Source organism: Planococcus citri, chromosome 1, assembly GCF_950023065.1.
Source record: "Planococcus citri chromosome 1, ihPlaCitr1.1, whole genome shotgun sequence".
Taxonomy (NCBI): Eukaryota; Metazoa; Arthropoda; class Insecta; order Hemiptera; family Pseudococcidae; genus Planococcus; species Planococcus citri.
This window is the reverse complement of record NC_088677.1, coordinates 75377661-75400973: the sequence shown is the minus strand read 5'-3', so window position 1 is coordinate 75400973 and position 23313 is coordinate 75377661. Positions and strand designations below refer to the sequence as shown.

At 34.4% G+C, this 23313-nt stretch overlaps 4 protein-coding genes across 5 annotated transcripts; 2 read left to right on the top strand and 2 right to left on the bottom strand.

The window, feature by feature from the left end:
• Positions 1-858: 858 nt before the first annotated feature.
• On the top strand, positions 859-2740 carry LOC135832936 (partner of bursicon-like). The gene is made up of 4 exons (XM_065346491.1): positions 859-1033; positions 1113-1235; positions 2036-2160; positions 2456-2740. Coding segments are annotated over exons 1-4 (420 nt in total). The 5' UTR covers positions 859-1032; the 3' UTR covers positions 2627-2740.
• Positions 2741-7466: 4726 nt separating this feature from the next.
• Positions 7467-15974, top strand: LOC135832915 (uncharacterized). Of its 2 annotated transcripts, XM_065346458.1 has the most exons (3): positions 7467-7762; positions 11699-11853; positions 14336-15974. In XM_065346458.1, the coding sequence occupies exons 1-3, from the start codon at positions 7730-7732 to the stop codon at positions 15840-15842; spliced, it is 1695 nt and encodes a 564-aa protein (XP_065202530.1). In that variant the 5' UTR covers positions 7467-7729; the 3' UTR covers positions 15843-15974. The 2 variants fall into 2 exon arrangements, with proteins under 2 accessions (XP_065202530.1, XP_065202537.1); XM_065346465.1 differs by lacking the exon at positions 11699-11853.
• A 911-nt stretch (positions 15975-16885) lies between these two features.
• LOC135832930 (uncharacterized) lies at positions 16886-18418 on the bottom strand. The gene is made up of 2 exons (XM_065346478.1): positions 18178-18418; positions 16886-18061 (listed from the first exon to the last, which is right to left on the bottom strand). The coding sequence occupies exons 1-2, from the start codon at positions 18301-18303 to the stop codon at positions 17627-17629; spliced, it is 561 nt and encodes a 186-aa protein (XP_065202550.1). The 5' UTR covers positions 18304-18418; the 3' UTR covers positions 16886-17626.
• Positions 18419-20100: 1682 nt separating this feature from the next.
• Positions 20101-22628, bottom strand: LOC135832906 (suppressor of cytokine signaling 5-like). The gene has a single exon (XM_065346447.1). It carries the CDS (start codon positions 22227-22229, stop codon positions 20799-20801), a length of 1431 nt encoding a protein of 476 aa, XP_065202519.1. The 5' UTR covers positions 22230-22628; the 3' UTR covers positions 20101-20798.
• Positions 22629-23313: the final 685 nt, after the last annotated feature.

Genomic DNA, 23313 nt, shown 5'->3' with positions numbered 1-23313 from the left:
TCATTAAAAATATAGGTTGGCAACGTGAAATAGATGCATATGATTGGTGGAATGTTATCTCTCAAGTCCAACAACCAATCATGTGCTATCATTATTATCATTCAGTGTGACCAACCAAAGTATTTTAGTAAAAAACTTTTTTAGGGGTGCTCGATTTTTCTGGGCACCCTGAACTATTGTAAATTGCTTAGTTAGTAAGGTGTCAATTCCAAGTATAATTGCCATGATATGCCAGGAGAAGTGCCTCAAGTACTATCCTATTTGTCTAGATAGAGCACATTTAGTGAATAAATAACATATCACAATATGTTATAAATAACGTGAATGTAGTGAATGTCTTGACCGAATAAACCCTTTGTACATAAATAGTATTTAAATGTTGATTATTTATGTACTTGATGACTTGGAAATCGTATTGATCACTCAAGAGAACTCCCATCTGAGCTAGCTAGGAGTCGAATAAATGTCCCCCCTTCGGTGATATTTATGAGAGAAACCATTAACACAATTACAAACAGTAGTACCAACCATCGCTGATCATTATCATTTCTAAGATGACAAGATTTTTCATAAATCAAGAAATACATAAAATCATAAGTAGCTGACTAGCTGACAATTTTTTCACATTCCCTTTTTTCTACAAGGTGTGCTGAAAAGAAACGTGACTTTTGTTTTGAAAAAATGTCGTCAAAATTCTAAATAGGATATTTTTAAAATTTTCATCATCAAGTCTAGACATTTGTTCTTGTTCCAGACCAGTAATATAACCCGGGTTAAAGAGTAAAAGTAGGTAATCTGGAGTGAAATTATGACGGGTGTTTTCCACCCTTATCGTTCTCTGATATTTATTACACGTAACAGCGTGAGAATTAAGTTTAAAAGCAACAAAAACATTTCGTGGATTTGAGAATTTCATCAGTTGTAGAAAATCTTTCACACCATTTGGAATAGTTTTTGTATAATCCTTTTAACATTTTGCATTTTTTCTCGCAATTTTAAATTGATATTTTGGGTGATACGAGTATCTTGAAAAGTAATCGTTTTTTTTTTTTTAATAAAAAAAATGCGTGGTTGTTTTCAATTTCTTGATCATTTATTAATTTTGTTTACAGTGTTACAAAATATTTTAATATTAATAGCTTCGATTTGTATTTCGATTTTTGTGAATCAAGTTGAGACTCAATTTAGAGAAGAAGCCTGTGAAACTTTACGGTCTGAAATACACATAACAAAAGGTACCTAATTCTATTACCATTTTATTTAGCTTATTCATACACTTTCAGTCCAATGTTCCAATTCGGGAAACATAAAGTTTAATCGAATTCCTCAACTCGTCATTCATCGGGTTTCGTCTTCTTACAAATACCTTGAAACAAAGATTGATTTTCTTGAAAAGAAGTTATTTAAAGAAATTCTGAAACAGAAATGAGAATTTTTCATTTTTCATTTTTTTTTTTTTTTTACCAATGTCAACTTTTTTCATTTTTCTTGATTTTTTTCAACTGAGGGGGGAGAGGAGGCTCCATATTTCAAAGTAAGCATGCCTTGGAAGACTGGGAGAGTTTTTTCTTGAAAATAGGGTACTTAATTTAGAAAAATTCCGAAGGGTTTTGCATGAATTAAACAAAATTTCGATGAAGGAAGCACTGGTGATCAAATTAGACATCAAATTCGAACTCGGTGACCTCGAATTAGTCGGGAATTGCCTTCAAAAATAGAAAAATGATCACTTCACACTACACCAGTAAATCAACGACGTTTATTTTTGAACAACAGAGATGTTGATAAAATTGCCTAACCAGTTTGCCGTAAATACGAAGAGCATTTTTATCAAAAAAATTAACTTTTGAATTTTTGGGGCAAATCGAGTAGAAATTTTGGCCATGAGGGTTTTTGGAACGGTGAATTCATTAACGGTGTCAAATTCCTTCCAGACCACTTCCTTCATCTAGACGAAATTATTAATTTTTTGGGCTCAAAAATGGGCCATGAAAGGTCGTAAAATTTTACACTTCGCTTGACCGTTTTTTTTTAGAGGAATTCGATGAAAAAGGACGCCTTACAAGGACTTGCAGCGGAGACATAGCCGTAAATAAATGCGAAGGAGCTTGTAATTCTGAAGTGCGGCCTAATGTGTTTAGCCCCAGTGGATTTTCAAAGGTAAGTGCTGATAAAATTACATTATTACACTCCTTTTGTATTTATAAATGAGTAAAAAATTCATACCCTGTCTTTTTTGAAGTTGAAATTATTTTCAAGCTTTTGAAATACCTGCAAAAATTTACAATAGGGATGATCAAAATTGTAAGTTTGCTTCAATAATGTAAGTATAGGTATAAAAATGTCAAAAATTGATCATTTTTTCCCATACTTTTCAATAAAGGCTGATACAATTTGAAGAATTGCGAAATCAACAACTCTGCATTTCAGTACTAGTGATTTTTTTTAATTACAGGAATGCTACTGTTGTAGAGAGAGTTTTTTGAAAGAACGTGCCATTATATTAAATCACTGTTATGATCCAGATGGATTACGATTAACTGCTGAAAAAGTATCCGAACTGGAAGTCAAATTGAGGGAACCGGTGAACTGCCAATGTTCGAGATGTGGAAATAGTCCGATTTAATTTTGAATTACCTATGTAATTAAGTACATTATGTAAAAGGTGAGGTTTGTAAAAATTTTATCGAAAGTTAGAATTTTTATTTTGTTATACATAAGTAAATGAAATGTCACACGATTTTCTTCATTTTCAGTCAATTTTTGAGGTTCATAAGGGCGTCGAATGAGGTCGAATTGAAAAAGTAGATAGGTTGATATCCGTACCTATCCGGCAAACTCAAAAAACTAATAATCCACATGCCACACGATTTTTTTCATTTTCAGGAAATGGGGAAGTGGGGTACGGTTACAGAGGTAGAATCAAAAAAACATTTTCAAATGTTGACTAATATTTTGGGGCTCCCTACCCACCATGGTTTTGTGAATCCCATCACAAACATTATACCTCTGAAATTTGTAAACTTTTGAAAATTGATCTCGCAAAAAAAGTCCAACTTCAAACATCTAAAAAATCAAATACAGAAGAATCATTTTAATCAGAAACACGCGAATCTTGGTGCAGTAAAAAAATAAATACAAACCCCATTAAAAGTCGTCGTTCAGTCTACACTGCGTCGAAATAGAAGGAAAACAGAAACATGGACTATAATTTTGTGAAACAGCATGAACTCTATAAACGGATCTTGCATCTGGTGTAAGTAAAATTTCATGTATGTACTTAATATTTCATAGAAGTTGTTGATATTAGTGGTTCTTATTAAAACACTTTTTCAATTTACCTCATCGATGGGTTGAAAATCATTTTTGATTATTCGCAACTAGAATTACGCAGGTACCTATCATAAAAAATTTATTACATCGGGTCCGCAAACATAACAGATTTTCTATGTACAAAAAAAAATCAAAAAGGTCCTCTTCACATTTTTGGTAAGCTCAAAAAACTGAAGCAAACAGATCGATTTAAATTTTCAAAATAAGAACTAAGTAAGAAAATATAAAAAATCTAATTTCTATTTTTGGTTTTGTTTTTCAAATCGATTTGTCTACTTCAGTTTTGAGGATACCAGCTAAAAATGTGAAAAGGGTCTTTTTTGAAGAAAATTGAATTTCCTACAAGGTAAGTAGGTAGGTACTCGTAATTTCATTTTTTCAATTATCTCAAAATTTCACTCTCAACGTCAACTGAATGGGTCGAACTTTAGCAACAACCTATTTCGTCCCACGAATAGATATGGGGGCTTTTAGGTAGTGCCCCTTACTCGCCGCAGCTATACTAGCTGACGTAGGATCATTTTTCATAGAGTCAAAACCATTGATAGCCAAAACGGGTCAACAACAAGACAAGTATAGTATCATTTTGGCCCAAGCATGACTGATGGACTCCTAGGAAAATCATTAAGTACAATATTTATTTAAGCAATTTTTAAAATAAATTGAAATTGAAAAGTTGAGCACATGAAATATTTTTAAAATATACTTTTCATATTTCTTTGAAAAGGAAGGAAGAAGGGAGGGAGGGAGGGAGGGAGTGTCGACATTTTTTTTTTCATAAAAAACTTTGAAAAAATCAAAATTTTGAAAAGGGAGAAAAAGTAAATTGAATGCTTGATTTCAAAAAAATAAAAAAACAACTTTTTGACAAATTTGGCAACAAAACGTTTGAAAACATTTTAAGAGTTGAGAAACGAATACGTTTTTACATTTTCATTCAATTTTTTCCGGCCGGGGAGGGGGGAAGAATGTCAACATTACTTCAGGTCACAATATTTCTTGATCAAAGAATTTTTAGGTCAACAATTTTCTAAATTTGAAGAGGAATACTTCAATGAAGAAAAAGGAGGAGTATCGATAGGCCATTTTTTGGCCCCAGACAGTAGTTATCGACTGAACCATTCTTAAATTGTAGCAATAAATGCCCCAAATACGAATCCGTGGTTAGTTGACCAACAAGGGCTCCAGGGGTTCCCAAAGTTGCGAATAAAAAAAGAACTTTTGGAACCACTGAGTATTATTTTCAAAAACTTTTTTAGCGTAAAATATCGGCTTTAACTCGTTAAACATTATACGGGGCAATTTTTCCATTTTCGACCCTCGGGGGCAGAAATTGGGGGGGTTTTAATTTTTGGAAAATTTTGGAACCACCATTTTGGAACCACCCCTTTGAACGCTGCTAAAAAGCTTTCTACAGTTCATTAGTATTTGAAAGACCTTCATCCTACCAAATTTTCAGCTCAATAAAAGTTTTCGCTGGTACTCAAAAATCCAATTTTCCAATTTTTCGTAATTTCGATATTTTGGGAACCCCTGGAAAACTGTAAACCTGCGATTTGCGCCAAATGACAGGTTTTGAGGTATATATTCAATAACTTAGGTGAAAAAGTTGAATTAAACTCCCTGTCTGTTCGTAATTTTGAACCCCTTTTTTTAGAGCCCCCACTTTAGGCACCGCTAAAAAAAACGTTTATGCACATTTTTTCAAAAAAATTGAAGAATTTACATTTGAAACACACTAGCAAGCGCTCGATAATTTTTCATTTGATTTTTCCTGTAACTTTCAAAATTGAGCTTTTTTGGGTCAAATTCTGAGATTTATACTTACTTCGTTGAAATCGTGAAAACGTGATTTTAATGTCTTTTCAAAGAGTTAAATCTCAGAATTTGACCAAAAAAAGCTCAATTTTGAAAGTTACAGGAAACATCAAATGAAAAATTATCGAGCACTTGCTAGTGTGTTTCAAATGTAAATTCTTCAATTTTTTTGAAAAAATATGCATAAACGTTTTTTTTAGCGGTGCCTAAAGTGGGGGCTCTAAAAAAAGGGTTCAAAATTACGAACAGACAGGGAGTTTATTCAACTTTTTCACCTAAGTTATTGAATATATACCTCAAAACCTGTCATTTGGCGCAAATCGCAGGTTTACAGTTTTCCAGTGGTTCCCAAAATATCGAAATTACGAAAAATTGGAAAATTGGATTTTTGAGTACCAGCGAAAACTTTTATTGAGCTGAAAATTTGGTAGGATGAAGGTCTTTCAAATACTAATGAACTGTAGAAAGCTTTTTAGCAGCGTTCAAAGGGGTGGTTCCAAAATGGTGGTTCCAAAATTTTCCAAAAATTAAAACCCCCCCCAATTTCTGCCCCCGAGGGTCGAAAATGGAAAAATTGACCCGTATAATGTTTAACGAGTTAAAGCAGATATTTTACGCTAAAAAAATTTTTGAAAATAATACTCAGTGGTTCCAAAAGTTCTTCTTTTATTCGCAACTTTGGGAACCCCTGGAGCCCAAAAAATGGTCATTGTGGGTCAACTAACCACGGATTCGTATTTGGGGTATTTATTGCAACAATTTAAGAGTGGTTCAGTCGATAACTGTCTGGGGCCAAAAAATGGCCTTATCGATACTCCTCCTTTACAATTCTAAAAATATAATAAAATAATGAAATATTGAATTTTAAAATTTTTATAAAAAAAATAACGAAAACAAACTTAAAATATTTATTTGAACTTTTTTGAGGGGGAGGGGACAACTCTGAGCATCACACTACTTCAAGTCACAATTTTTTCTGATCAAAGAATAATTTTTTTGCGATTTAACGTTCGAAAATGGATGTTTTGAAAAATTTAGCACTGAACACGTTTTTCAATATTTATTTGATCTTTTGTAGGGGGGGGGGGGGTACTTACAAGGAGAGTGTCAATGTTACTTCAAGCCACAATTTATTCTGACCAAATTTAAAATATGTAAGATGTAACTTTACAAATTGAATTGATTTTTAGATCGAAATTTATCAAATTTAAATAGAACTGAGTACTTAAATGAAAAAACATTCACAATAGAAAAAAATGAATAAGTAGGTACCTACTTGATTTTAAAGTGAAAAAATATAGAACTTTTTGGCCATTTTGGCAAAAAAAAATGCATAGAGAATGTTAAAAAGAGAGGAAATAGGACTGATAGTCTCAGATTCCCAGAAATTTTGGCAGAGGAAAAACTTGATGGTACAAGAACCCTTCAAGAATAAAATGTCAGAAAACTGAAGATTGAGAATGAAAAGTGAGTTCTTCATCAAAAAGTCTCGGTTTTTTCTGTCATAATTTTAAAATTCCACGCAGAAATTACAAAATTTATCCTTTTTTTGAAAAATGAAAAAAAAATGGATTACCTAATCCAATTTTGTGTAAATATTTAATAAAAGAATTAGGGCTACTACATTTGTGGTTTAACTAACTTACTATAGCGTACGTAAAAAAAAGATTGCCCCCTCCTATGACAACTTGAAAATTTAAAAATATCCATTTTCTTATCATCATTCAACCGACCCCTACGAAATAGCAAGTCTCTTTTCTTCTCCCGCAAAACTGCTCTGCACTGTTTTCAGTTTCTAGAGCACTTCTTATACAACCAATACGTCTATCAAACAACAAAGATGAAAGGATTAGGATGAGATGATGAGACTCCAGTTACAGACTGTGTGTTACATTTATTCACAGTTAGATAGTCGCGAAGGTGATACAGGTGTAATGGTGTTGTGATTTCACTTTCGCAACATAGTGGCACGCATCCACAGTAAAAACTTATTGTATTTGGTATAGGGATCGTTCAGTATGAGGCTGTTAAAACTTAGTAAGGTTAATGCTGGTGCACCAAGACCAAGAGCATGCTTACTTGAGTACCTACGCACATAAGTTTTATAGTCGACTAGACTTCTAAACTCTAAAGATAGGTACCTGCGTCAATTACGATGAAGTAAATATGCAGATGGGTACTAGATCTACATGCATAGGTTACAGGAGGAACGACTAAATAACGGAACAGGTTGATTAAAATCGTCTTAGGCGACTATATAGCGGATAAACAAATGATTAATGAAACAACATCGCGCCACGCCGCCGACCCATCGAGGTATTCTTCTAGCCAAATGAAAAGACAACAGGAAACAGCAGGTTAAATTAAATGCAGATGATTGAACTAATGTCCCCGTATCGCGTTCGTTTCCTTTTCAACCAGCCAGACCGATTTCGATTCGACTGATAGTTTCACAAGTCAAGTTAAGTTACCAGTGTTATATAGGTTATAAGCAGCAGATACACGCATCTTCATCTACATCTTTGCATCGCTACATCGTCCTATCAGCATATACACGAATACCTACATCGCCATTGCGATGCGTTTGACCATCGTTATCGCAATTTCTTTGGTAAGTTGAAAATTTTCTTTTTTTTATATTTTTCCGAATCCCTCCCCCCTTTTACCCACTGGCACTTTTCGATAGTGAATGTCAATCGCGTTTTGTGGGGTATTGGTACCTACTAATATGTAGTTTGATCGCTACCACCGTAACCAAAATTTCAAGTTCCAAAGTGGATTTTTGGAAATTTTTTGAAAATTTAAATTATTTAAAAACCCTAGTTTTTTTTATGAAGTTAGTAGGTGCTCATTTTTGTAGTGTAGTGAATCAATATGCATACTTAATTACTTCAATTCACCTACTACTCATCAGTTTTGGGCCATTTTGGAGCCTCCAGCAATTTTTCAATTTTATCCAGAAAGTTCGAATAGTTCCTGGAAGCCCAAAAAAGTCAAAAAATTTTAAAGCCTGAAATTGTCAGAAGCGGTCCCCTGAATAACCCTTAAAAGTTATCCCCCTCCCTCCAAACCCACGCTAATTTTGATTTTTTCATGTTTTCTGAAAGGGTACCCCCGGATAAGATAGCCAAAATGCCCTTAACCACGGATTTCGATGAAACTCACAGGGTATGTATAGTACCCCCAAAAAATGATTTTGGGCCCATAACCCGCTCCCCACCCCACCTCCCTCAGGCAGGGGGGCCAAAAAACGCGTTTTTCAGGGGGAAAATTCTGCATCAGCGAGTAATTGAGATAAATTTATTCTGTAAACGAATATAGTTAGAGGATGCATGGGGGTACCTCCCTGAATTTTTTCAGAATTTTTCATCGCATGGGGGGAGAAGGAGGGACAAAAGAAAACTTTAAATCGACATTACTCCGGAACGAAAAAACATACCAAAACGATTTTTTCGTCAAATATGTATTTTTAGGTCTACTTTTTATAGAAATCATCACCCGCCCATTTGGAGTGGTGGGTCAAGCTCAAAAGTTCAAAAAACTCTCAAAAAACCACGTTTTTCACGTTTTTTTCCAAAAATATGGACAAATGGCCGACATCGAAGAGAACCAAGTTGTTCAGCGTGAAATTTTACCTCAGAATGTGTAATTGAAAATTCATTTATACCGCGCGATCGTACGGTAAAACTACACGCGCAGAAGTACATATTTTTGCTTATAAGTATGTATCAAGATAGCTGAAAGGGTATTCCTGAGTAAAATAGGTGAAATCCCCCTGTCCTCAGATTTCTGAAACTTTAATGAAACATCGTTGGGTACCTTTAAAAAAAATGTTGGAGCCAAAAAAATTCCCCGGGATCATGCTTCAACGAGTTTTGAAAAAAAAAAATGTTTTGAATTCACTCAAAATATATGAAGGAGACAGTATAATGAAAGTACATACATATTCAAGATTCTGCGTCGATCTATGCTATTGCCGTAAAAATCCAAGCGCACTTTTAGAGTTCTACTGAGCGATTAAAAATTTGCAAAGTAGTGAAAATATTTTCTTCGTTATTGTTTCGCTTGAAGGATATATTTTTGAAACTGAGGAAATATTTTGGAACGCAGTGACGCCAAAAAATCGAGAAAAATTGCAAAAAATTCCTAACTTGTGGGTAATTTTTCGAAATTGGCAACAACATAAAAATAATAGCATAGAATGGACGCAGAATTTCAAATAATTTCATTTGGGACTGGGTCGTCATTTTTCTCAAAACAATTGGGTACAGGGGCTACACAATACGGTTTTTTCGAAAATACCCCCAACTTTGAGGGCTCATGTTTTCCATTTAGGGGCACGTCTAGAGCTAGAATTTTTCTGTACAACTACGGTTTTTGCTGTAATTTGAAAAAAATTCAGTTTTTTCCCCATTATTTCGCGATCCACCAAATCTACTAGGGAGGTATACTTATTGTGTTTTCAATGTACTTGGTAGGTAACCCACATAAAAATTTAATGGTCGAAACCAAAAAGAAACCTTTCTGATAGTTTTGAGTTAGATACTATGTACTTGAAAAATACTTGTAATTGAAGAAAATCTTGATTAAGAAGTTACATGGCGTTAATTGCGCTATAATGAAGCATACCTCTCCACAATGAGACCGTTATGAGAATCCAACTGCAAATCAAACTTCATATTCGTGTTCAGCGAGTTCGATTCATATGATAACGATACCCATATTGTCAATCTACTTTCGCCCCAAAATTTGTGAGAGGGGTGCATATGGCCCCAAAATTGGAGTTTCAAGATGTTAGTTGGTTTTCTATTGTTTTTGGAGGCCAGAATGCAAAATTACAGATCGCTTTTTTCTGGTGGTGCCGTGACCCAAAAAACACAATTTTGAGTGTATTTTGAGTTTATGAAGATGGCCCACTTGGAGGGAAAATTTGAAGAAAAAAAATACCAATTATAGGTAGATAGGTAGTACTCATGCTGATATATTTTTGAAAAAAAAATCATGTGCTTGAATTAGGCTTGAAGATACGGCAGTTTCAAATTTTCTTTTGTCAATATCTTCCTCCTTGGGAGCCAACAATTTTTGAAAAATTTACGTTGCTAGAATCATATCTTCTTCAAGTACATATTTTGAGTGAATACAGATTTTTTTTCAAAACTCGTTGAAGCATGATCCCTCTCCCAAAAAAAAACGTTTTTTCGCTAATGTGAGCAAGGGAGGTGGGGTGGGGGAATTTCTTTGGACTCCAACAGTTTTTTAAAGGTACCCAACGATGTTTCATTAAAGTTTCAGAAATCTGAGGACAGGGGGATTTCACCTATTTTACTCAGGAATACCCTTTCAGCTATCTTGATACATACTTATAAGCAAAAATATGTACTTCTGCGCGTGTAGTTTTACCGTACGATCGCGCGGTATAAATGAATTTTCAATTACACATTCTGAGGTAAAATTTCACGCTGAACAACTTGGTTCTCTTCGATGTCGGCCATTTGTCCATATTTTTGGAAAAAAACGTGAAAAACGTGGTTTTTTGAGAGTTTTTTGAACTTTTGAGCTTGACCCACCACTCCAAATGGGCGGGTGATGATTTCTATAAAAAGTAGACCTAAAAATACATATTTGACGAAAAAATCGTTTTGGTATGTTTTTTCGTTCCGGAGTAATGTCGATTTAAAGTTTTCTTTTGTCCCTCCTTCTCCCCCCATGCGATGAAAAATTCTGAAAAAATTCAGGGAGGTACCCCCATGCATCCTCTAACTATATTCGTTTACAGAATAAATTTATCTCAATTACTCGCTGATGCAGAATTTTCCCCCTGAAAAACGCGTTTTTTGGCCCCCCCCCTGCCTGAGGGAGGTGGGGTGGGGAGCGGGTTATGGGCCCAAAAATATTTTTTGGGGGTACTAAACATACCCTGTGAGTTTCATCGAAATCTGAGGTTAAGGGCATTTTGCCTATCTTATCCGGGGGTACCCTTTACAAATTTTGATAAAAAAAATTATTGTTGACCTGGCACTCCTGGAATTCCCCCCCCCCCCCGGGTAATTACTTGAAACAGTTGACAGGGTGCCCATAAAGCACTAACAAAAGTTGTAAGTCCTAAAGTTCATTTTTGGCCTTTCCAGAGAAATTTGAAATTTCTGGAGAACATTGAAAAATTTCTGGAGACTCCCGAATGGCCCAAAACTATAGAAGCTGTTAATGTTCGGGAGTTGAATTTAAAGAATTATTCGCATTGGTTCAATTTTCTCAAAAAATTTATATTTTATGAAGGAGTTTGAAAATCCTCTCTGAAACAGTTTTTTTGAATTTTCGCCAAAAATCCAAAACCGAACTTCAACACCTGGAATTTTGGTTGTATAGGAATTTTAGGACATATGCTCTTTTGCTCTGGTTTGGTTCCGTTCAAATCAGAGAGTGTGTAGAGTTCAGAAGGTTCCGATGGTTTCCCTTTTCAATTTGCTTTCAATTCAGGCCTATCCCGATAATAATGCAAGTTGGTAAACCAACTTAAAAATTCGATATTTTTATTTGATATTCACAGAGTGGATTGATTTACGGTTGGGTTGATGGTAGAGCCACCTTCTCAAGACTAGACGACTCTGGTTCTAATTTCGAATCCATTGCAGCAGAATTTCCCATACAACAACCAGCTCAAAATGAAAAGGAGTCAGAGCTGCCGAAAAATATAAAAAATGGGTAAAAAATTTTGTTTTCTCATTTTTATACCCTAACGTAAGGGCCGTTTCTTCCCCTCTCCTCCCTTCCTCCAAAAAAACAAAAGTACTAGTACCTTCCCTACTATTAAGGGTTTCACACTGACAACTGCTGTTTTGAACCAATATGCAATTTGAAACTTGGTGTGAAAGTGGAAATACTTGAGGGTGATCAGTAATCACTCAGAATTTTTTCAAATTTTTTTGACCTCGACAACAGCCTAAAAATCCATTTTGAAAATTTCAAAATCAATATGGGGAAGAGTCCAAAATCTGAAAAAAGGGCAAAAAAATAGTTTTTAAATTTTTCACTGTATTTTTCAAGCGGTATTCGCTGCTCTATGGCCATAAAACGTTTTGAAAAGCAATTTTGCTGTCATTTTGTGACATCTCAAGTCGTTTAAAAAATCCAATTGCTTACAAATTCACACTCAAGAGTCAAAATAAGAGCAAAAACTTTTTAGGAACTACAAGCTGCAATCGAACGACTGCTCAAATCGTTAACTAATTAGCACGAATAACAATTTTTTTTCAGAATTTTCAATTTCAAGGATAAATTAGAAAAGAACTTTGCACTAATTCAAAAACGTTTCTTTCGAAAACGTTCCCATAAAAAAATCATCAATTTCAAAAAGCTCAGACCATCAATAGGGATACGTTCCATTTTCACAGCCCCACAAATGAAAATAAAAAATCCTAACAATAAAATGAAAAAATGAAATTTAAAAAAAATGAAAACCAATCAAAAACGAAAAAAGTTTAAAAATTAATTTTATTCCAAACCAAAAAATTAAAATCCAAAGAACCTAAAACCAAAAAACCAAAAAAAAAACACACATTTGAAAATTAAAACCCTTTACATCCAAAACCAAAGAAATTCAAGTAAAAAATTGAAAAATAAAAACATAAAGCAAAGCTTCAAAAACAAAACAAAAATTTAAAAATAATTCAGTAATAATTCCAAGTCAAAGAATTGAAATCCAAAGAACCTAAAAACAAAAAATCAAATAAAAACACAAATTTGAAAATTAAAACCCTTCAGATCAAAAACCAAAAAAATTGAAAAACAAAAGCATAAAGCGCAGCTTCAAAAACAAAAGCGAAAACTAAAAACCAAAGAACCTAAATAGAAACATTCAAAAGTCAAAAGCCCTCAGATCCAAAATGAATGAAATTGAATATGCAAAGCCTTAAACCCAAACCAAAAAACTTCTAAAAAAAATCTCTTGAAACAGAGTCGAAAACCGAAAACAAATATCCTTGCAAACAGAAACGGACACTAAAAAACGATTTTTAAAAAAATCAAAAACTGAAGATCAAAATATCTTCAAACGATAAACAAAAAAAAATTACCATCACAACCTCCAAATATAAAAACCCAACAACAACGAAAACTTATGGCTACAAAAGTGAAACAGCCTCGAAATGAAAACAAAAAATTCTAAAAACTAAATCAATCATAAGAAAACGAAGTCGAAAAATGAAAATAAAAAAAATAAAAAACTACAAAAAAATCCAAAAATATAGATTCTAAAATCAAAAAATTAAATCCTTCATTTTGAAGAAAAATCGAAAACTAAAAACATCAAAACGACGGAAATTACGAAATAAACAAAAATTCTAAAAATGAACTCAAAAACATGGAAAATATAATCTAAAAAAAAAAAAATAGGGAGCCAAAAACTAGAAAATTTTTTCCGATTTTTTGGAAATTGTGAAAAATGACCAAAAAATTGGCACTACTGCGTTCCAAAGTATTTCCCCTGTTTCATAAATGACATCTTTAAATATTTTGACATAATTAATGAGAAACATTTGCCAAGAAAAAATTTTCAAAACACAATTTGTCCAAAAAATTAAGAGGTTTACAAACTTTTATTCGCTCATTAGAACCCTAAAAGTCATCTCGGATTTTGGAGGTTGTGGCCTAGATCGAATCAGAATCTTAAATATTTTCATTCAGGAACTTCTTAATTTTTTGAACAAGTTCGTGTTTTGAAAAATTTTTTCTTGGCAAATGTTTCTCATTAATTATGCCAAAATATTGAAAGATGTCATTTATGAAACAGGGGAAATATTTTGGAACGCAGTAGTGCCAATTTTTTTGGTCATTTTTCACAATTTTCAAAAAATTGAAAAAAATTTTCGCATTTTTTCAACAATGCTCTCTCTTTGAGGGTCCATTTTTCCCACCCATGGGTACCACTGAAGTTGAAATTTTTTCTGAGTAATTTTCAACTCAAAATCAGAACCTCTTTAGGATTTGGTCAAAATCCGTCGACTTTTTTTCGGCGATGCAGCCTACAGCACTATATCTAGCCTTCATTCTTATCAATTCTGTTTCCCTCGATGAAATCCCAGATTAGGTACATATTTCGATGGGTACTTCCCCATCGTTCCACATAAATATCTGCACAATATCATCTACAGTTACCTATTAATTCTTTTCAATTCCACTCCAACAGGCGAACGCGAATCACTCGCGCATCTCCAACCACATTCGACTCTCCTATGAAAATCGTCACAGACGACTACGAAGTACAATTCAAAAACGTCTCCTCCGACAACGTCTTACCAAGCAGCCTGATTCGCAAAATCGTCTCAATCCTGGGCAGAAGAACATCTCAATCAGGTTCAGCAACTCCAACTGGTACTCCCAGCTTATCAGCATCTAACGACGCCAACAAACAATTATTCGGCGGCAAACTACCTCCATTTATCGAACGAATAATCCAAAGAATACAAAACTACTTCTCGGTGTACAATCCACCCGAATACTTCGACAGCAATCGACCCCCAGCAACGACTGTGGCAGATGGACAACACTCGGCGATCACCTTGATCTGCTCAAATTCCAGCACCGGATCGGTTTCGTGCAATGAGATGGGCGGTTCTGAAGAACAAGAAGAAGATTCCGAGCAAGGCGAGACATTAGAAGTATGCGATGGGGCAGCATCTTTGAATTCAGCCGAAGAAGAAAACACCATCGGCATTGGCAGTGGTGGAGACGAGGCAGCTTCCCAACAAGAAGAGTATAACGTGGTTGTAACCCATACCATTGTGCAAGACAGCTCATTAAACGTGTATTCGCCAATTCCGCCACCGGCTCCGGTGCCCATCGCAGCAGATGCCACGCAAATGATCAGCAACGTGGTAGTAATTTTAGAACCAGCTGCGGGCCAATATTCGCCACCACCTCTGGACAATCCGGATAAAAAAAAGTTCTATGTTTATGTAAATCCGACTAAAAATCAGGCTCAGAAGTTGAAAACAGCCACCGAAAGCGCAGAAGATGCTGATAAAGTGGAAAATTTCCAACCTTATGCCAACACGACTTACACGGTTATTATTCGAGGCGATCAATTACAAGAATACAATACGAATCTGCAAAATGCCAGCAGTGCTTCTTTAGATCCTGAAATCGCCATCTACATTCGTAACTCGAACTCGACTAAGAATAAGTTGAAAAAATGTAAATTACCGTCCCAGCCAACTGAACAGGACAGTGCAGATTGCGAACAAAATGCAAACGCATCCGACCAATCATTGACGAGTAGATCTGCCAGTACGATTGGCGAATTGATCAGCAATGCGGATGGTGAGGAGGATGCCAGCTCGGTGAGAATAGCGGAGGTGAAAAGTAACGAAAATAATTCCAATAAAGTACCGAATATCAACTTGATGCTGGTACCACCCAATGATCAACAAAAGTCTAAGAACAAATCTTGCGCGAACAAGAACAAAATCAAAAATCCTCAGCTTCAGTATTATGTACTAAAGCCAGATAATGGTAATAAGATTAAAACGGATGAAAAAGAAAAACCAACGTATTACTTGCAGAAGACTAATATCGATGCTGGAACTCTTTCTCAAACTTATCTGCCACCATATCCGTCATCATCGGTACAAGAACCGCAACGAGGAGATGAATCTTCTCCTTCATCTGCAGATTCGTTTACAACTTCTTCCTGAAATTATGATGGGAGTTTGATTTCCTTAAATTAATTTATTAATTCATTCAACTGTTTATTTATTTATTCATGTACCTTATTTATTTTTTTATTTGTTTGTCTGTCTAATTTAATATATGGATCGTTGTTGTTATTGTTATTGTATACCCAGTGATCGAAATCGAAACGATTGAACAGTACAAGTTTTGATTTCATTGGTTCACTGAAATGACTCATTTCATTTCATACATCTACCCTGTACAAGAAATTGACATCAATATTTGTGTTTTTAACCCATAAAAAACGAAGAGCTATTTTGAAGATGTTGATTTTCAGTGGATCTCTTACTAATAACTTAATCATGTAGGTAACTCATGAACTGAAAACATATTGATTCAGACAATTTATTACAAGTGGATTTATATCCTTATATCACATTTTTATTCACAATAAATTTCTGATGATAAAAAAGGGAGGGGATCTAAATATGCCATTTTCATTCACTTTCGGATGTTTATGTTACATATCATTTTTAAAATTAGGGTACGGCGGGTGCGTTCGGTGGCGGTAATGAGATAGGGGCTAGAATACCATGGACGACTTGAACTCTTCGGACATCACGAGGAAACCCAACTTCAGACAATATCCGATAAATGCTACTATCATCATAATTGAATGGGAACGAAATTTGTTGACGGGCTGATGGACTGGAATCGGGGTACAGGGCGCAAATCGTCTCAATAAATATACTCTGATCGATATGAGCAACTGATGCTCTAAAACTGGTCAATTGAACGTTCGTGGAATAAGGTGGATCTGGACATGTAAGTATTAAAGTCCATTTTAATCGGTGTTCGTGGTTCCCGTTCCTATACTGATGCGGTAGAAATATTTCCTCCAATTCTTGTAGTCTATCCTCAACTTTCACACTCAAGAGAATAATATCACGTTTTTTCTATAAAAACCAAAACGAAAGTTATTTGTGAGAGCAAGGAGCGAACTTTGGCCTGTTGAATAGAAAAACAATGAAGAGAAAACATAGAAAAACGATGATGATTCACTTACCATCAGATAAACCTGCAACTTCCCAACCTGTTGAGCGTATTTTAAACTCCTTTGTTTTTCTGCCAACAACAGTTCGCTGAGCGTTTGGACTTTTCCTAGAAGAAACCCAATGTCATTCTCCATTATTATAATAATTCAGAATAATTAGAAAACTTGGAAAAGAAAGAGAACGACCGAAACACCGAAACTTATGTCGCGAACAGTGCTGTGGAGGCGTGGATAACTCTTATCAGATTGTCAACTCAATGCGCCACTGTGCTGAGCTAGTGTCGCTATGTCGCCTTGTAGCCTTCTGATTGGCTATGAACTACCACCTGATGACCTGACTTTGACCTAACTCAAGCGTCAAGCCTGACAGTGACTGCCAGTCTCAAGACAGTCAAGTCTCTCAACATTTGCAAAAATTTGCAAAAAAAAAAAACAATTTTGAATTTTGATTTTTTTTCAAAGCTCTTATTGACTCATTTCATATACCCTGCGGTTTTTACCTATAAAAATTGAAAAACGAAGAAGCTATTTCGAAGATGTTGATTTTCTATGGATCTCATAAATTAATCATGTAGACAACCTCATCAAGTCATGAACTGAAAACATTACGACTTGGACTTACATTTTTATTTACAATAAATTCTTGATAGATACATAATACAAAAAGGGAGGGGATTCAAATACCTACGCTTTTTACATTTACAAATTTAGATTCAGTCTTTTCGAATGTTACATATATTATTATTTTTTAAATTAGGGTAGGACGACGGGTGCGGCCGGTGGCGGTAACAAGATAGGGGCTAGAATACCATGGACCACTTGAACTCTTCGGACATCAAGAACACTCGAAAAACCAGCATCGATGGCCAGCATCCGATAAATACTATTATCATCATAATTCAAAGCAAACCAAATTCGTTGACGGGCTGTTGGACTAAAATCGGGGTACAGACCGCAAACCGTATCAATAAATATATTCTGATCGATATGAGCAACTGATGCTCTAAAACTGATCAATTCAACGTTCGTGGAATAAGGTGGATCTGGACAGGTAAGTATTAAAGTCCATTTCATTCGTCGTTCACGGTTCTGGTTCCTCTTCCTATACTGATGAGGTAGAAACATTTCCTCCAATTCTTCTATTCTAGCCTGAACTTTCATAATCAAGAGAACATCGTCACGTTGCTTCTAAAAACCAAAACGAAAGTCATTTGTGAGAGCAAGGAGCAAACTTTGGCTTGTTAAGTGTTAACCCCAGAAAAACAATGAAGAGAAAATAAGAAAAACTGTGATGATTTACTTACCTGTTGAAACTGCAAACTCGCGATCTCCTGAACGTATTTAAAACTCCTTTGTCTTTCTGCCAACAATAGTTCGTTGAGCGTGTGGATTCTTCCTAAAAGTTCAAACCTAATATTTTCATCCTCCATTATTAATTATTATTATAAATCAGAATAATGAGAATAAATAAATAAGAATAATTTAGAAAAGAAACTAGATGTTGTTGTCGCGAACAGTGCCTGATAACTCTTATCAGATTGTTACTCAGTGCTGCCACTGCGCTGAGCTTGTCACATTTTTCAGTCTGTCAACATTGCAAAAAAAATTTTCTAAAGCTCTTTTTTTTAGAGTTTCAAAACTTCAAAAGTTCAAATAATTATTTTTCATTTAGAAAGTGCTAGAGACGTAGAACACTAAACTTCAGCTTTGATATTTTCTTGACACGATGTCAGGAAGCTTTTTTAATTTTTTTTTTTTTTCAATATCTGTCAAAAAAAGTGAGACTTTTGACTTTTCGGAATTTTCTGCAAAAAATTGGGCATTTTGCTTGTTTTTAGTAAAAAGCAAAAAAATTTTATCGTTTTTAAGAAAACGAGCAAGATTTTGACAAATTTTGTAAAAGGAAAGACTTTTTGAAAATTTTCGGCAAAAAAGCTAGAATTTAGGACAATTTTTTTTTCAAGGAAGTTTGAAATGTTTGAAAAAGGGTAAAAATTTTCAGCTATTTTTATTTTCCTAAAGGCTAAAACACAAATTTTTGTGAATTTATTGAAAAAATTAAGATTTTAACAATTTTAGCGAATAGCAATAGCAATATTATTGGTTAAAACATATTTTTTCGCTGTTTCGGTCAAAAAAGCGAGCACTTTTGTACAATTTTATCAAAAATAGGATTTATTTTGGAATAAGGAATTTTATTCAAAAAATTATCCGTTTTACGTTTTATTAAAAAGCAAAAATTTTTGTAATTTTGGAAAAAGCAAAAATTTTTGTAATTTTTGAAAAAGCAAAACAAAATGCTTTGAGGAAATGCCCTATACCTATCTACAGAAGAGCTGGAATTTTGATTTGAACAATCAGTTTAAAAAAGGAAGACTTTTTAGAATGTTTGAAGAAATAGTGAAATTTTACAGTAATTTTGCAGTAGGAACACAAATTTTTGTAAATTTTTTGAAAAAAGTAAGCAAAGCTTTGTGGCAATTTATTTTAGACAGTTTTGACTTTTGAGTAAAAAGTCAGATATTTTAGAACTTTCTGCACTAAAAAGATGCAATTTTTGCAAATTTTTGAAAAATTTAGAATTTTGTCAATTTAAGGCCGTAAGCATGAATTGAAGACTTTGACAAATTCAGAAAAAAAGAAGAAAATTTAATAACGTATGTCATCAGGGCACAAAAAATGAGATATTTTCGCAATTCCTGTCAAAAAAATGAGACTTTTGAACAATTTTTGGAAAGGAGTGAGACTTTTTGGGATTTTCTGCAAAAAGACGACAACTTTTAGCCATTTTGCTAAAAATCAAAAATTTTATGTCATTCTTGAAAAAAGCAACATTTTTGACGACGAAAATCAAGACAGGCAATTTTAGCATAAGTTTTGGAGAAAAATAAAACTTTTTAGCAACTTTACGAGAAATTGAGAATTTTTGTAATTTTTTGGCAAAGAATCTCAAGACTGGCAATTTAGCAAAAAGCAGAACGTTCGCTATTATAGTGAAAAAAGCGAAAACTCTGGACAATTTTGAGAAAACGAATCCGTATCGAACTGAATTCCGACGAATTCTGCTCCAATTTGTATTATATTTTTTATTCAACATTTCAAGGTGAAGTTTTGTTGTAGGTTTTCTTTTCGAATACAATACCGACTTCGTATACAATGAAGGTTTGTTTCATGTTTGTAAATTCAAACAACACACTCGGTTCTCTGTTCAAAGTAATACTCGAGGCTAGTGAGAAAAATATATTTTCAGAAACTATTACAGTTATAATGTAAAACAACGAAATAATAAGTTTATTTATTTAAAAATAATAATACAAAATAAATACACAACAAGAAACAGGTGAAAATTCACAACAAACACGCGGATTTATTCTGTATGCACGATAAGTAAATAACAAATAACAACCAATTGCATGAATTTATACACAAAACATAATACGCTAGGTATATCGATTTGCAACAATAATAATACAAAATTCAATCGCAAAACGAGAAAAAAATATAACTAAGAAGAAAACATTTCACTAAGTAGTAGGTATAAGGTACTCGTACATTACATACGGTCAGGAAAAAAAATATTGGGGATGTATTTAAAAAGAGAGGGTTTGTTTTAAAGTATATTAGTTTCAGTGGTCAGTTAATATAGTATATTCAACTTAAAACATATAAGGAATTTTCCGACGACAAAAAAAAAATATATGTAGCAGAAAATTACGTAACAAAAAAATAATAAGTAACGAGAAGAAATAATACCGTTATAAAGAATACACTAATATTGGGTGCAATTAGTGAACGCGTATAACTAATACGAATAAAACGAAGCTTTTTACCCCTTCGTGATATTCGTTTAACAGTTAGCAAAATTTATCACTTGGATAAGGAACAAAATGTGTAATACTTTATGTCGAGTTTATCATTTGTTTTATTATTGTTCGAAATCGAATTTCCTGACGCGGACTCGCTGCTTGTAGTGATACTCTTTTAAGAAATTCTTCAACGTTTTGGGTAATTGGAGGTAATTAATCTTATCGTAACTTACACGACTGCAAATTACACCCCGGCAAAGATTTTGAAGCGAGAATGGGAAATTGCGATGAAGCGGTATCGTCAGCATTGGTTCGAAGAACATACAAGATGTTGGATCTTTGTAATGCGCAATTAATCCGCAAACAGTGGGCGATGAAAATACACCGGGGTCGTGAGAATCGAAACTGAATCTGTGATTCCATTGTTCGATACGAGCATGGAGGGAGCGTTCGTATTTGCGAAAACTGACCGAGAATAGGTACTCTTCTTGGGCCGAATCGCGGAGCAAGAACGTACCTTCGGGTTTATTATCTAGTAATCGTTCAGCCTCGTAACGATCCATCTTACCCCAATAAAACGAAGACGAGATTATTTGCATTAAATCTGGTACCAAACAGTGCATGTAATCGACCTGCGTATGGACCGATTTAGATACGTCGATTTGCGATAGAGCCGATAACGACAGTGCTGATTGGAACAGCGCCGTTAAATTATCGATATTTAAATTCGTCGGGCATACTAATTCGATAGCGTGTTTAGGACTGAACCCAGGCGGAGGATCGACTCCTTCGGCAATCTCTCGAGCTCGCTCTAAACGTGCTCGTTCGTCGCAATCTTCAATCGGGTAATTCTCCGGATTGAATTTGGATAAATCGATAACTGGTTCGGTAGTACTTTGAGCTGGTGTATCTTCTTTACTCGAACTATCGTCGTCGAGGTTCTTCAATTGTACGAGGTGTTGCTTTGGTACGAATATTGGTAATCCCGAAGGTACGTCTTCGCTGCTCAAAGGAGTAGCTTCGGTTCGACGGTAACCGGTGCATACGCAATCGGTTTCTTGACTTTTACCAGCGATTTCAGGTTCTGAGTAAGTACTACTTGAGCTAGCAGCGCTCTTTAAACGTGGACAGTTGAACTTCAATACCCAATGGCTTTTCTTTTTCTTGCTAACGGTACCGTCTTGATTTTGGTGTTTTTTACGAGACGATTTTTTCTCAACTTCGGTAGGTTGGGGTTCGCCGATGAAGAGTTGGACAGATTTACTCCTTTCGAACTTGACGATCGGTTCGGTAGAGTTGTTGGGTATATCACTGGTGTTAGTACTGGTATTGGTGTTGGTGTTGGTATTGGAATCGTTGAGTTGCTCGCAACTTATGTAAATGTTTTCGAAATGTTGCTGGTGGGTTTCGCTGGCATCGTCTGGGTTGACTTTGTCTGCGACGACGATGTCGGTATCTGTTTCTTTACTAATCAGAGTTACCTTGTTGTCATCCATTGTGGTATTTTTTTGTTTCAGAATCTGCTTCAACGTACTAAGTCTCTGACCCATTATATCATAGTCAGCCGAAAGGGCTTCGATGACGGTACGTTAGAAATGTTGTTCATTGTATGAGAATCGCGTTAGAAATGAATTTTCGACGTTTGAAACAATATTAAAAACGACAATATATTATTAGATTATTAAGTATTTTTATCACAGAGAGAGAGAGTGTAGACGTAACACACAGTACTGGCACTTTCACACTTACACCCACGACACGACGACGACTGCGAGCTACGGTTGTTCGAATATGAGCGAGACTTTCATCGTTTGACGTTGTTACAGCTCGATTAAGACATAATTAAATCAGCTAGAGATTAATTAATAAAACAAACTTTTCGATTATGAATCATGATGATTGAATAATACGAGCATTATTGTGATAGGAAACGAACAAAGATAATAAAAAAATAAATAGGCCTTCCTCTATCAGAGCCTGTTTTGTCAGTTTGGAGGTGGATGGGGTGCACTGAATAAATTTGACTAGAGTTGTGTTTGTCGTGTTTTACTTTTACTCGTGTCAGTGATCACTGATCAGCATTGATTTTTTTTACGCTGACCAGTAATCATGCAATGTTCAAAAAAAATTCAAATATATGGAAAAATCGTAATATAAACTGAAAAATATGAAATAATTTGGAGAGGGAATAAAACATGCCCCCAAAAAAAGAAATTACAAAAAAATCTACGTTTATATTATACTCGAATGTTAAACGTTTTCAATTATTATTCGTTTTAGTTTTTTTTTTCAATAGTACTATTGTCGTATTGTATTGTCTATTTTTCAATTTTGTTCATTCATTCATAGCATGATGGGAGTGATGGGTAATTGAATTTATCAAGTTTTTCGATGTGATTGGATTTTTTTATTCAAATGGGCTCGTACCTTACTCGTTTACTTTTCAAGTACCTAACAAAGTTTTAACAATGTGGTTATTAAAGTAAATTTTTTTTTTTTTTTGAAATTGTCAAAAATTTAATTTTTCTATACTTACATTTTGGAGAAGGAAAAAAATGAATAGGTACCTACATCATTTAATTTCATAATTTGCGAAAGTACGAGTATATTAGATAGGTAGAGGTACCTATACTG

Coding starts and splice junctions, on each gene's coding strand:
- LOC135832936 (XM_065346491.1), top strand. Junction 1,236..2,035: donor TGAAATACACATAACAAAAG/GTACCTAATTCT, acceptor GTTTTTTTTTAG/AGGAATTCGATGAAAAAGGA. Junction 2,161..2,455: donor GCCCCAGTGGATTTTCAAAG/GTAAGTGCTGAT, acceptor TTTTAATTACAG/GAATGCTACTGTTGTAGAGA.
- LOC135832915 (XM_065346458.1), top strand. CDS start 7,730: ATGCGTTTGACCATCGTTATCGCAATTTCTTTG. Junction 7,763..11,698: donor TCGTTATCGCAATTTCTTTG/GTAAGTTGAAAA, acceptor TGATATTCACAG/AGTGGATTGATTTACGGTTG. Junction 11,854..14,335: donor CCGAAAAATATAAAAAATGG/GTAAAAAATTTT, acceptor CCACTCCAACAG/GCGAACGCGAATCACTCGCG.
- LOC135832930 (XM_065346478.1), bottom strand. CDS start 18,303: ATGGAGGATGAAAATATTAGGTTTGAACTTTTAGGAAGAATCCACACG. Junction 18,062..18,177: donor CGAGTTTGCAGTTTCAACAG/GTAAGTAAATCA, acceptor TTTGGTTTTTAG/AAGCAACGTGACGATGTTCT.
- LOC135832906 (XM_065346447.1), bottom strand. CDS start 22,229: ATGGGTCAGAGACTTAGTACGTTGAAGCAGATTCTGAAACAAAAAAAT.